At 44.2% G+C, this 13,531-nt stretch overlaps 1 protein-coding gene across 1 annotated transcript in view; it reads right to left on the bottom strand.

Annotated features, from left to right (window-relative positions):
- Positions 1 to 5,452, bottom strand: part of GPN3 (GPN-loop GTPase 3) — a 258,803-nt gene extending 253,351 nt beyond the window's left edge. The window contains exon 1 of the mRNA XM_069619549.1: positions 5,275 to 5,452. Coding sequence (XP_069475650.1) covers positions 5,275 to 5,322 — 48 coding nt within the window. The 5' untranslated portion in view covers positions 5,323 to 5,452. The remainder of the gene's footprint in view (positions 1 to 5,274) is intronic.
- Positions 5,453 to 13,531: the final 8,079 nt, after the last annotated feature.

Here is a 13,531-nt window from a genome sequence, read left to right as displayed (position 1 = left end):
CTGATGGTATTAGGATTGGGTACCGAGGGGAGGGACTTTTCCCCCCATCATGGATATCACAGCACACAATGCCTCCAATGAGTCTTCCTCGTTCTCAGCTGCAATTGTTACTGAACCTTGAGACCTCCAAGGGACCTCAGACTCATCGGTGTAGAAAAGGCTCCTGGAGCCCTGGCCATCCAACGTTCTGGCCTCACTCCATGCTACCCGCATGTCTGTAGGTCTTTCAGGGGCCCCATCCGATAAAAACAGGGTCCACAAGATCAAGATCTGTAGCAGACCTACAGGGGCATGGGTTTGGGACAGGGCAATATGGCCGCAGTAGCTTCTAGGGCCTTGGCCATCGTCAATTTCAGTTTGCGTTGGTCCGTATCCAAAACGGAACAGAGGACAAACATAGCTTCGAATTTAGCCAGCATAACCTTATAGTAGTGGGTAAGCGGCCCAGTCCTGTAAGCGTGTTATGGGTCACACAGCAATGCTGTGTTCTCAGACTCAAGGTTTGTGTTAGCATCAGATTCCAAGTCTGCGGCCAGTGCATCAAGATTAGGGCTATTTGATAAGTTACCCGCCAGGATATCACAGTTCATGGGAAAACCTGGCCAGATGGAATTGCGTTGTGAAGTCCTGCTCATGTTCAACAAGGAACCACTATTATCGAGGGAGTGGGTGGAACAGGACAAATGTGTGTTATTTTCATCAGGCATACAATGTGTGCAATAAGCAGACACGCCTTCGTACCCTGCTGCATTAGTTTTAAATCAGAGTTTGAAAGCGGGTCCGATGCGTTATTGCTCTTCAATTGTGTATTAGCACTACGCAATCCTGAGAAAAATCCTGAGATCCTTCATTGTGTGGTGGGCGGAACACAGCCGTTGAGGCTGCAGTCTTCCTTCCCCTTTTTGGTTTTCGGGGACTTTCTGAGATTTACGGGTATGCGTTGGGCTCGTAGATAGTTTCCCCCTCCTTGCGACATCACTGCCCAGGCTCACTCTACCCGTAGTCTTTAACTTCATAGTATAAATATATAGACCATAGTCAGCAAGGCGAGGTGGCTGGGTATATGTAAAGTAGCAGAGTGTATATAACTTACAACAGCTCCTTGTAGCCCCTCGTCAGACCACCGTTACACTTCACGCATGCCACTTGCACTGAGCTCAACCACCAGGCTCAAAGGGGCGCGCCCCCGCAGTCACCCAGTGAAAAACTGATGGTGGAATCCAGTGCCAATGGGCAACAGTGAGGATAGTCAAGGGCGAAGGATCGGACTCCCAACCAAAGATGGATTAATGAATTTCGATTTGTAGTTTAGTGGAGTTCAGTTTAAATCAGTGCGTTTTCAAAGCCTGCATCTCCAGCACTGCTCATCAACCCCAAACAAACACTCGGCCCTCCGTACTCACAGTACTTGTAATCCACAACTGCCCAAAGATAGCAGTGAAGAGGTAGCAGCCACACAGCTCTGCCGACTGCACACTTAGAGCCACACTTCGCCTCAATGAAAATATGTTGAATGCATCCATATTCATGTATTTTTATTGCTTTCCTTGATGTATATGTATGCAGATGACTAGACTATATTGATTGATGATATTTTTTAATGGACTGTACGTGCTTGCTGCTCTTTTTTTGTTTTGATTGAATGGAAGTCTTGATAAGGGGCACGTGCCCGAAACATTGGTCGCCTTCATATCAAGCATAACATTAATGGAATCATGTGGGATTGTGTAACTTGGAAACAAGCTTGACTTTAATGGAAATAAATTGAATTTTGCTGCTTCAATAACGATTCCCAGATTGCATAAAAATATGAATGAGTGGGTGGAGCCAACATATTGGGTAGATGTGAATTTGAGTTTCTGTCCTGGTATCAGCACAGTATAGTAACAATATAAAAGCAGCCCACTATTAAGTGAACTGTTGGGAAGATAATAGCCAGAAGACGGCAATCCTACCACTGTTGATATTACAGCATTACCTAAAGACAGTGAGAGTGGTCAAGAACTTAGGGATTCTGGTGGACAGCAGGCTAACCCTTGAACCACAAACATACACCATTGTCAAGAAGGACTTTTGTCACCTGCACTCAATCAGGTGGATTATGCCTGTCCTGGTCTTACCACATACAGCTTTTGTTGTCATTAAGTGGTTTTATCAACTATGTCAACTGACTATACCTTGGCGCCGGACCAACTACTAAAGAAACTAAAACAGATCCAGGACAGAGCTACTAAACCTTGACCACATCACACCAGCTTTAAGAACATCCACAGACTACACATCAAAAAACAAATAAAACTTCAAAGACCTCTGCATCAACCTCCATGATCTTCAGCGTGGTGGAACTAAGTTCTTGTAAAGGAAATCATCCCACACCACCTGACAAGACCCCATAGCTCCCGTAATGATGTACTACCAATCCTGCAACACATCAGAAAGAGACAGAGATGGTTGGACGTTGCCAACAACACATCCCAACTCTGCAAATCACTGATAAGGAGAATGTGCACAATCCAGTATAAACTTACTTTCCCAAAAATAATAAAGACCTGGTGCTTCAGCAAAACCAATCAAGACACTGCTATTAAGATTCAGCTCCAGGTGTTGGCTGTGAATCAAAGCCAACAGACTGATATACGAAGAGAGAATGCCTACCAGGTTTAACACAGGTCAGCTCAGGAATGACCAACCATCGAGAAATCGCAATGCATCATCCACGGGATAAAACATGTCTCACCATCCATCCAGGAAACATGAACCGTTATGGGACCTCACACTAGATTTGGTACAGCATGTCAAGGCAGGACCATTGCAGTCACCACTGGACATCAGCGGGACCTCATGGACCACATGAAAAGAGAAGTCCCAATTTCATGTTGCCAGATGTGATTTTACTACCAGTTGTCCATTGCAATTTGCTCCCAGACCTCCCACTATAATTCTGCTTCTAGGATGGGTGCTGAAATGTTCAACTGTACTCTCAGACTCTGATATCCAGCTACTATTTCATCCTTTGTGAGCGGCTATGATTTTTCCCACTGATGTGTTCCCCGGAGTCCAAATGACACTTTGGCCAATGTGAGATGCACCTGGGTGTTTTGACTGATTTCTCCCTTGAAACAAGTCACACCACTGCCACTCTTTACAGAATACCAAATGCTGCCTGCTCCTGTGCGTCTTCCCCACTTTCTTCACTCTACATTCAGGAGTAGTCCCTGCAAAATGTTCAGTGCCAAGTATACCAACCTGACATAGGGTTCACATTATCCGGAGGTCAGAGATCGAAATTAAAAGATGCAATAAGCAGGGCCTAAAATCTGCTCCTAGGTATCCAGCATTAACCAGTGACCAGGAGCTACCACTGGGGAACCAGGAGCTAGTCCACAGCATTCTGCAAATCTAACTACCACATAGGATGCAAACATATCACTTAATCCATAATGTATGACCCCCCTTATGTCAAGTGTCATATAGACGGGTCCTAATGCTCATTTATTGGTTGTCTCAAATGCACAGAGTTAATTTCACATAGGTGTGTTTGTACGCCATCATTTGGCCTGGGGAGCCAAAAGTATCTTCTGGTAGTTGTTTGGGTCAAGCTAACCAGTCTCTTCTAGACCACAAGCAGGAGCTAAATAGTTCCCAGCTCCCCTCAAATTCAAACTCTGCGAGGTGCACCACCAACACAATGTTGCCATAGTTACACCAGATAAAGGCTCCCAAGTCCCGTCAGTTACGCCAAAAAATACTCCCCACACTAACAATCAACTGCTACATTCTAACAAACAATGCACATACCAACTACACACAACTGCATACCTCTCCCGTGCAGAAATCCAACATCAAAAACACCTCTACCATCAACCTATATCCCCCAACTCATTCTTGTTCGACTTAAAGACACCTAGAAACAGACTTGCACACTGTACATGGGGGCTTCTTCCAAACTCCATGCATCAACACAACAGACAAGCTACCTTGTATTTCCCCTCTTACACAACCCAATCCCCTCCATCAGATCCACTGAAGAGCGAAGAGACCACGAAAATGCCAATGGAGCTTGCAGAAAAAAACAATAACTGAAAAGATCCACAGGGCTTCTTCTCTGGTTCCCTCTTAACTCACACACAGTACTGCATATTTCCTCCCACAATCCAGGTTCCATTTTCTATGTTCACATTCCACACATTAGAGGATGCTACAATAAGCTTTTGTAATACATTTTTTTTAAATGTAACACTGCTGCTTTTGCCATGACTTAATGGCACAACACTAAATGAGAGGCAGACAAGTGCATAATGTGGACAGTGCTGGAATTGGATTTTCGTGAGTTCGTTATCTGGCAAACGTATCTCCATGGATCCTGAATCTGGCAGAACAAACAGCCTAGGCACTTGCTGAGCAACTTCAATACACTGCATCAATATTGCACATGCTGTTTCTCAGCAGTCAGACATTCCGAACTCAAAAGAGCTCTGCTCTCGCTTGTCTTTATGAATGAACGTGTTATCCTTTATTTTGCACTTAAGCACATAAAAGTGCAGTGAAGGACTAGGAGCAGCTGTCGCAACTTAATAGGTGCAAATGGTGGGTGGACGCATGCTGTGCAATATCATGAGTAAAACCAGTTGCTTTTCCTTGCACTGTTTCTTTCTAAATTCAGAGGCATTTTTTGGGATTACGATAATCAGTATGCCGGTATTTGTAAATTTTATTCAGGATGGGGAATAAAGCAAGGACTCATACTCTATTTGCTTAACTGTCTTGTCAGGTTGCTTTATTATGCAATGTTTGCATATTTAAAATAATCACTTACTGTAGTCTTCCGTTTTTGCACTTTGTAAATGCCTGGCACTTCTCTGCCACGACTACACCCTAGTGCAGGAACAAAACACAACTCTCCCTGACCCCCCATCATGCAATCCCAAAGTTATTATCCCACTTCTAGCACTGCCCATGCACATTTATCTTCAATCATAATGTACGTGTTACTTTCATTTAGCCAACAGGCAGCTGTGCGTTAATGTTCCATGTGCTGGGCATTGGTGCAGGTGGCTATCGGTGACTATTGCTTGGAACTGGAACGGAGCATAACTGGAAGTCCTGGTTTTTCGCCTGTTTGTGTCCAGCAATAGGTTGCAAAATCGGGGAGACGGTTATATAATGTGATGAAAATCATTAACCCTAGGTCTGTCTATATGTTGGTACCTTACCCAGCTGACAGTAAGCGCTGGCTTTACATCTGAGATCTCTGCTTTCCCTAATTGCTCTTACCTTGCCGCTGCCGGCGGGCCCCATCACCAGCTGCGCGTAACGAGGCATCTCGTTTGCCTGCTCAACTTCTGCCCCACGCACCGGAACAAAAATATCAGCCAGCAGGTCCCCACTCACTCATCCCGAAGCACAAGACCTGCCATTGCACCACAACTCAGAGCTGAGACATGGAGGAAGGACTAACTGTAGAAACTAATAATAGTTATCTTAGCCACTAGACCGCGTGAGTGAGTTTGCTCCGTCTGCACGGCGGTCATCTTAAGTGTGACTGAATCGATTCATATTTTATAAAGGGGCGGGCGTTTGGTCCTCATGGGATCTTAGCTGGTTCATCCTCGTCTCATATGGCCGCCACAAGTTCTAATGTCTGCGAGCGGTCTAGTGGTGAAAGCGTGCTTTCACCACTTTTTTTATAATATGGCTTATTATACAGCGTTGTCTTCTAGCACAGAGCCCAAACCAGAGCAGAGCGCTTGCCTCACCGGTCTGATTAAGTAGAGTTGATTTTTCTGTGATATAATGTGTTAATGTTCCACTCCATACTTTTTGTAGGAAGAATATGTGGTGGCTGAAATGTCCTATTATTCTATGGCAAAACCTGAAGCTTGTATTTTTCTTATTCATCAAGACATATTTGGAAATGAAAGGCTTTAAGTGGGATGGGGCTCTCAAAACTCCCCTGGTAGCCCCAGCCGATTATGCCTCTAGAAGCTGTGCTGGTGTGAGCATGACACCAAGATAGGTGTGTGCCTCGTCACATGTTGAATAAAAGGAGGCGGTCCATCACAGCGAAGACCCTGTGAAACCAGCCCTACTGTGACAAGTCCACACAGACCATGAAGAATCCAAACCCACGACTACATATTCAACCCGAGAAGATGGAGTAATGAGGCTCAAGCCTCGGTATCCATGGAGTAATGAGGCTCAAGCCTTGGTATCCAATAATCACAGCTGATGGATAAAATCTTTCGGCAAGAAGACAGAGTGCGGCTGCCAGTTACTTACACCAGTACAGTAGTCTGAATGCCGCTCATTAACGGCACGCAAGTAACGCATACACTATACGCCATCCATAACAATTGGCGACGAGGTGGAGAAGTGACTTTAGCTGCCAGTCACCACAGGACCCAGCGTGGGAGGCTGTCATGCGGCATATCGGCAGGCCGCACTGTTTGGCCTCGGGCATGACAGCGAAGAAGCAGTGCAAGCCTCTCACTGCAGCACAGACTGAGGACGGGTACACCATGGCTGTAACTGCTCCCACCACTACACAGGTGAGGTGCCCGACCGTGGCTTTCCACGCGGAGGGTGCTTGTGTGGCTGGCCACTCTCAGAGGGCCTACACCCAGGGGTCCCGTTTCTATTCAAAGGAGGACAACGCCCCACGCCATGTTATGTTAATGTTAATGGATATTTGTACTGAGCACTATCACCACCGGAATGGTCCCCTGGCGCTCTGGCTGCTCTGAAAACAAGGTGGAACAGGGGGGTTGAGTTAGTGGGAATAAGCTGGAAAAGTGCAAGGGAGCAGTGATGTGCTGTTGGCAGCCTCAACCTGGTAAATCCTGTGACTGGGCTTGGGTTGTTTTCTGGTCATTAGTTGTTGTGTGCTGTTGTGCAAGTCTATGTGTGGTTTGTTTTGTTGTTGCAGTGTAGTGAAGTTTGTGCAGATTGTTGTGTTATAGGCTTGTGGTTGTGTTTGGTTAGAGTTTGAGAGGTGTATGCAGAGAGGTGAAATTGTTAGTGGGTTGGTTAATTAGGCAAATGCCAACAATCACAGTTCCATTCAAGCACGGCACATGCCGACCCCCACAATCCCATCCAGACGCGACGCCAGCCAACGTTCACAACTACGTCCAGATGCGATGTCGGATAATGCCCACGACCATGTCCAGGTGTGGCACATGCCAACACCCACCACTCCATCCAGGCGTGGCACACGCCGACATCCCGAATCCCATCCATATGTGACGTCGGCCCACGTCCACGACTACATCCAGGTGTGGCACCTGCCAACATTCAGAATTACATCAAAGTGCGGCACGTGCCAATAACCACAATTCCATCCAAGTGTGGCACATGCCAATGATCACAGACCCATCCGAGTGTGGCACATGCCAGTATTGACAACTGTGTCCAAGTGCGGCACATGCCGACACTCACAATCCCATCCAGACACGTCACCGGCCAGTGTTCACGACTACGTCCAGGTGCTGCACATGCCAACATTCACAACTCCATCCAAGTGCGGCACGTGCCAACAATCATGATTCCATCCGATTGCGGCACATGCCAACATTCACAGATCCATCAAAGTGCGGCACATGCCGACACTCACGATCCCATCCAGATGCGATGCCGGCCAATGCATGCATGCGCAGCACATGCCATCAATCACAAGTCTATCCCGGCCTAGTCCATGCCAATGTCCACAACTCAGTTCAAGTGTGGCGGCTTCCAACATCCACTCAACTCAGTTCAAGTATGGTATCTGGTAGTGTTTAAGGAATGGTGAGCTTGTAGGAAGGGTTGGCCAAGGCAGCCGATTCTCTCTTTATGAGGTGTTACTTGCGCCCTATGTGATCTAGTGTCGTCTCTCTTGTAATTGCAGGGGTTTACTTGGTCGGACTTGGTGTTTGATCGTGTCATCCTAAAATCTGTAATCCTGTTCTTTGTGTCTCCCGTTTGATTGTTTAGTTTTTCAGTTGGAAATTCCAGTGTTGAAGATCCAGGTTTTTAGTAGTTTTCTGAATTGTGGGTGGTCTTTGGTGTTTCTTATTCCTTTCGGGATGTTGGTCCAAGGTTTTTGGAGCCAGGTGGGAGAAGGAGGAGCCTCCTAGTTATTTTTTGAGGTACGGTTTTTGTTCCATGCAGATTTCGCTGCTTGATCTGAGAAGTCTCGTTGACTTGTAGATTGTTATTTTCTTTTGTAGAAATTCTGCTCCTTGTCCGCTGATTGCCCTGTGTGTTATGCACATTGTTTTGAAGGTGATGCAATGTTTGATTTGGAGTCAGTGTAGTATTTTTAGCTCCGGGGTGATGTGTTCTCTTCTGGATAGTTTGAGGAGAAGTCTGGCTGCTGCATTTTGGATGCGTTGTAGTTTCTTCATGAGGTATTCTGGCATCCCGAGATAGAGGCTGTTTGCAAAGTCGATTCTTGACATGATGAGGGCGACGATTGTGAGTGTTTTGTGGGTGAAGGAGAGGAAAGGTAGGATTCTTCTTGTTGTGTGAAGGAAGAAGAAGCATTTCTTGACATTTGCATTTATTTGTGGTTCTAGAGTTAGGGTGTTCTCTATCAGGACTCCCAGATATTTTACTACCGTACATGGAGTTGGAGCTGTTCCTATTTCAGTCGGCCACGGAATGTAGGTGTTGTTCTCTTGGTTATAGGATATAATCATAATTTATGTCTTTTGCTGGGTTGATCTTCAAGTTGTTGGTGCTCATCCAGTTAAAGACTTCTTTTAGGCACTCAATTAGGGTTGAATGATCGGCTTGAGTGTCTTCGATTTTGTAGATGATTTGAGTATCGTCTGTGTAATTGTAGCATGTAATGTTGTATTTATTGTAGATTCTGATTACTTGAGTCTGGTAGATGTTGAAGTATAGTGGTGATAGTGAGGATCCCTGTGGTACTCCACAGTCGTTAACTTGTGGAGTAGATTTGAAGGGTTTTAGCCATACAGTTTCTGTTCTGTCTGCTAGGAATGATTTAATCCAGCATAGTGTCATGTCCGTTATGCCTATGTCTTCCAGTCTTTTGATTAAGGTGTCATGGCTAACTGTGCGAAGGCTGCGGAGAGGTCAAGCAGAATCAAAGCTGAGGTTGTGTTGGAGTCTGCGTTTGTTTTTAGGTCGTCCCAGATGGATAATAGTGCAGATTTTGTTCCTCTTGCGGGTCTGAATCCGACTTGTGCTTGGTCTAGCAGGTGGTGTTTTTCAACATGTTCTTGGGTTAATTTGTATACATACATTTCTAGGAGTTTTGCCGGGTAGGGAATGTTTGAAATAGGTCTTTAGTTGGAGAGGTCTTCGACGTGTGTTTTTAGAAGTTGTTTGATATATGGTGCTTAGAAGGATTTTGGTACTGTTCCTGTTGCGAGTGAGCGATTTAGGAGGTTTCAGTAGTATTCTGATGGCGTTCCTTGTGCAAGGATTGATTTGTAGATGTCGGGGGGGGGGGCAGGGATCCATGGGTGATCCTGCTTTCTTGCTGTGTTTAACCAGCTTGATGAAAGCCTCTGCTGAAATTTTAGGACCATTTTGGAGTTTGTGCCGAGGCTCTTCTTTAGGTCCAATTGGTTGAGTGTTATGGTTGGTTGGTCTGTTTTGTATGATTTGTCGGATGTCGTTGATTTTGTTCTTGAAATCGTCGGCCAACTCGTTTCAGAGTTTTTCTGAGGGGGTTGGGTGTTGTCGCAGCGAGGTGGGTTTCTCATTTCTTTAATGATATTTAACATTTCTTTTTGTGTGTTGCTGGTATAGGTGATTCTGTTATCATAATGCCTTCTCTTCGCCTTTTGTATTTCCTTCTTGTAGGCTCGGATTTGTTTATGGGACAGTATTTTCTTGGCTTGACTGTATTCTTTTCTCCATTCCAATTCCATCTTTTTGTTGTCCTTTTTCATGGTGATTAGTAGCAGGGTGAACCATTTTGCCGTGGCCCTTTTTTTTGAGGGGGTGAATGGTTTTTCCGGGGCGATGTTTTCGATTGTATCAGCTATCCATTTGTGGAGTAGCTCTGCTTTCCCGTCTAGGTCAGCCAGCTCTAGTTCTGTAGTCAAGTGTTATGTCATATCCAGTTGTTCCATTAGGTTGCTTGCCTTGACGTTTTTCCAGTTCCTTTTTGTGATGGTTGTGAGCTTAGGGGTCTGGATGCGGACTTGGGTTGGGAGTGTGATCACGAATGGGATGATGAGGTGGTCGCTCCACAGTATTTGTATTGGCGGTGCAGGGATGATGAGTTTTTCCTGGCGAAGATTGCATTGAGGGTGTGTCCTGCCGAGTGTGTTGCCCCTTTGACCAAATGTCATAGTTTCATGGTGGTTAGCCGCCCTATTAGGGAGTTTTCGGAGTTGGCATGTTTTTCTTTAAACCAGATGTTGAAGTCCCCCAGGATTATTAGATGTTCGTGCTTGATGGCTAAGTTGGTGATGGCTTCAATGAAGTTGGCGACAAAGGTTGGATCGTATGTCGGTGGTCTGTACATCAGAATTAATGTGATGTTAGTTTTTGGGTTCGCTGATAGGTGCATGACCATGGTTTTGCAGTTAATGATGTTGAGAGGTTCGTCTGTTTTTATTTTCAGGTGTCCTTTGAATGCTATTGCGAGGCCTCCTCCTTTTTTGTTTTTCCTGTTTACCTGAAGGCATTTGAAGTTGGTTGGGTGGCAGCTTTGGAGCGTGATTTTGTAGTTGTCGTCCAGCCATGTTTCTGTGATGAATAGGATGTTGATGCCGTTGTCGCAGAGAAGGTCAAAGATCTCTGTTGAGTGTTTTGACATGGATCTTGCGTTTATTAGGTTGCAGTGGAGTTTAAAGGTGTGGTTTGGTTTGTGCTTTGTTGTCCCCTGATTGGTGTTACGGTTTTCTTCCAGGTCGATCTCTAGTAAAGGTGTTGGTACGGGTGCGTCTGTGTTGTCGAAGAGTTTTTCTAGGTTCAGTCTTGGGTTTTTGTTTTCATCAGATTCTTCGTCTGAATTTTGTGGGTGTTGGGTGCAAGTTCCTCTAGTTTTGGTGATGTAGGGTGTTATTGCGTCGGTTGGCTTCTTGTTTCTGGCGTTGTCCATTCTTCTTCTGTGTGGTTGTGTTTGGTTGTCTGTTGTTGGTTCTTCTGTTCGGTTGGTTCGTTCTGGTGACTGGTTATTTGCGGTTCTAGGTTAAAAGTTCGAAAACAAAAGGCTCAAATGCTTTTTTTTCGAAAAGTAAAATGACCGAAAAAAAGGGTTGAATTTTTTATTTTTTATGGGGTTCTCCCCCATTCCCCCGTTTTCTTTTTATAAAAAAGTTTTTTATATATGCTAAACTAAAAAAATATAAATAAATAAATAAAAAACGATACTTTTTTTCGGTCATTTTACTTTCAATTGAAAGGTCATTCGACCCTTTGCATTCGAACATTTGACCGGACACCGTTATTTGCAAGGTATGGAGTTAGGTATAGTGATTTCTCTCTTCTCTCAGCCTTGGTTTGGTTGTCGTTCCTGTCTGTGGGGTTGTGGTGCAGAGTTGTGAGTCTTCAGTGGTGGTTGGTTGTGTTTGTTCTTTCTGATCTTTGTCTTCCCTCTGGTCCTGGTCATTTGCGTGGCATTTTGAGCTTGAGCATTTTTGTTGATGTTTATTTGTGTTTGTTGATGCACAGTTGTTTTGCTTTGGTCCTGCTGTTTGTGGTGTGGTACTAGGTGTCGGGAGTTGTCCGGTGGAAGTTTGGGCTCAGTCTGTTTGGTGTCTTGTTAGCTAATATTGTTGGTTAGTTCAGTCGTTGTCTGGGGTGAGGTAAGGGAGGTTTGCTAGGGTTATATCGTTTGGGTATTCAAGTGGCTGTCTTTAGTGTGGGTCTCCCTGGAAGAGGTTTGCTGGTGTTAAGAGGGGTATAGCTAGTAACTACAGAATTGTCCTGATGGGTTTAATTGACAATGTCTACTAATGCGACCGGAGTATCAGATAATTTGAGATAGGTCACCGCTAGACCCGAGAGACCTATTTAGTGGGAGAGAGGCCTATCAATGCAACCTGAATACCGGACAGTGCAATTTAAAGAAGGATACAGCAAGATTTGAGAGACCTGTATACTGGGGAAGAGGCCTATCTATGCAACCTGAATACCAGACAGTGCAATTTAAAGAAGGATACAGCTAGATTTGAGAGACCTGTATAGTGGGGGAGAGAAGCCTATGAATGCAACCTGAATACCAGACAGTGCAATTTAAAGAAGGATACAGCTAGATTGGAGAGACCTGTATAGTGGGCGAGAGGCCTATCAATGCAACCTGAATACCAGAAAGTGCAATTTAAAGAAAGATACAGCTAGATTTGAGAGACCTGTATAGTGGGGGAGAGAAGCCTATGAATGCAACCTGAATACCAGACAGTGCAATTTAAAGAAGGATACAGCTAGATTTGAGAGACCTGTATAGCGGGAGAGAGGCCTATCCATGCAACCTGAATACCAGACAGTGCAATTTCAAGAAGGATACAGCTAGATTTGAGAGACCTGTATAGTGGGGGAGAGAAGCCTATGAATGCAACCTGAATACAGAACAGTGCAATTTAAAGAAGGATACAGCTAGATTTGAGAGACCTGTATAGCGGGAGAGAGGCCTAACCATGCAACCTGAATACCAGACAGTGCAATTTAAAGAAGGATACAGCTAGATTGGAGAGACCTGTATAGCGAGAGAGAGAGGCCTATCAATGCAACCTGAATACCAGACAGTGCAATTTAAAGAAGGATACAGCTAGATTTGAGAGACCTGCATAGCGGGAGAGAGGCCTATCAATGCAACCTGAATACCAGACAGTGCAATTTAAAGAAGGCTACAGCTAGATTTGAGAGACCTGTGAGGTTGCAGAAGGTGGAATTAATACAATATCATTATTTCTTTATTTGTATTTAGTTATAACATAACCTTTACAAAAAGGAAAGAGAAAATGAAAACTTAAAGAAAAACTAGAAAGCTGAATTTACAAAAAATTCGACAAAGTATAAAGCATCAGGTAATAAGTCCTGTATAAGATTAATCATGCTAAAAATAACATCATTAACCCCTTAAGTGCCAGGCTATTATTGAAGTCTATGTAAAAAGGATGAGTATACTCGTCCTTGGCACTTACAAAGATAAGATCCAACAAGCATAATAGTATATACAATAATGCGTTAATTGATATTTTAAAAATCTGATCATTTGGGAGTAATTTGTGCAATAATACACAAGTATAATTCAAACACAACATAAAACAAACTGAACTCAAAAAGTAATACTACAAATTTAAAATAACAAATTCAGAAAAAGAAACAAAAAATATTCAATAATCTACATGCTAGTATCAGAATTTCTGCATATGCTTCGTTACATTTCTTCATTCGATATTGAGCCATTAATCATGTCATTCTCTGACGGCGGTACATGTTAATTTGCACACCTTGTGAGCTAAACACCAGTTTAACGTGATTCAAGTACCATGAATGTTTCTGAATATAAGGTCTAGGATGCAGTCTTAAAATCACATTTATTTTTAGCATTTAACAATATAGA

This window comes from Ambystoma mexicanum, chromosome 10 (assembly GCF_040938575.1).
Source record: "Ambystoma mexicanum isolate Mex_15411 chromosome 10, UKY_AmexF1_1, whole genome shotgun sequence".
In the NCBI taxonomy this organism is placed as follows: Eukaryota; Metazoa; Chordata; class Amphibia; order Caudata; family Ambystomatidae; genus Ambystoma; species Ambystoma mexicanum.
Note: the sequence above shows the minus strand (reverse complement) of the source record. Positions and strands in the feature narration are given on the sequence as shown.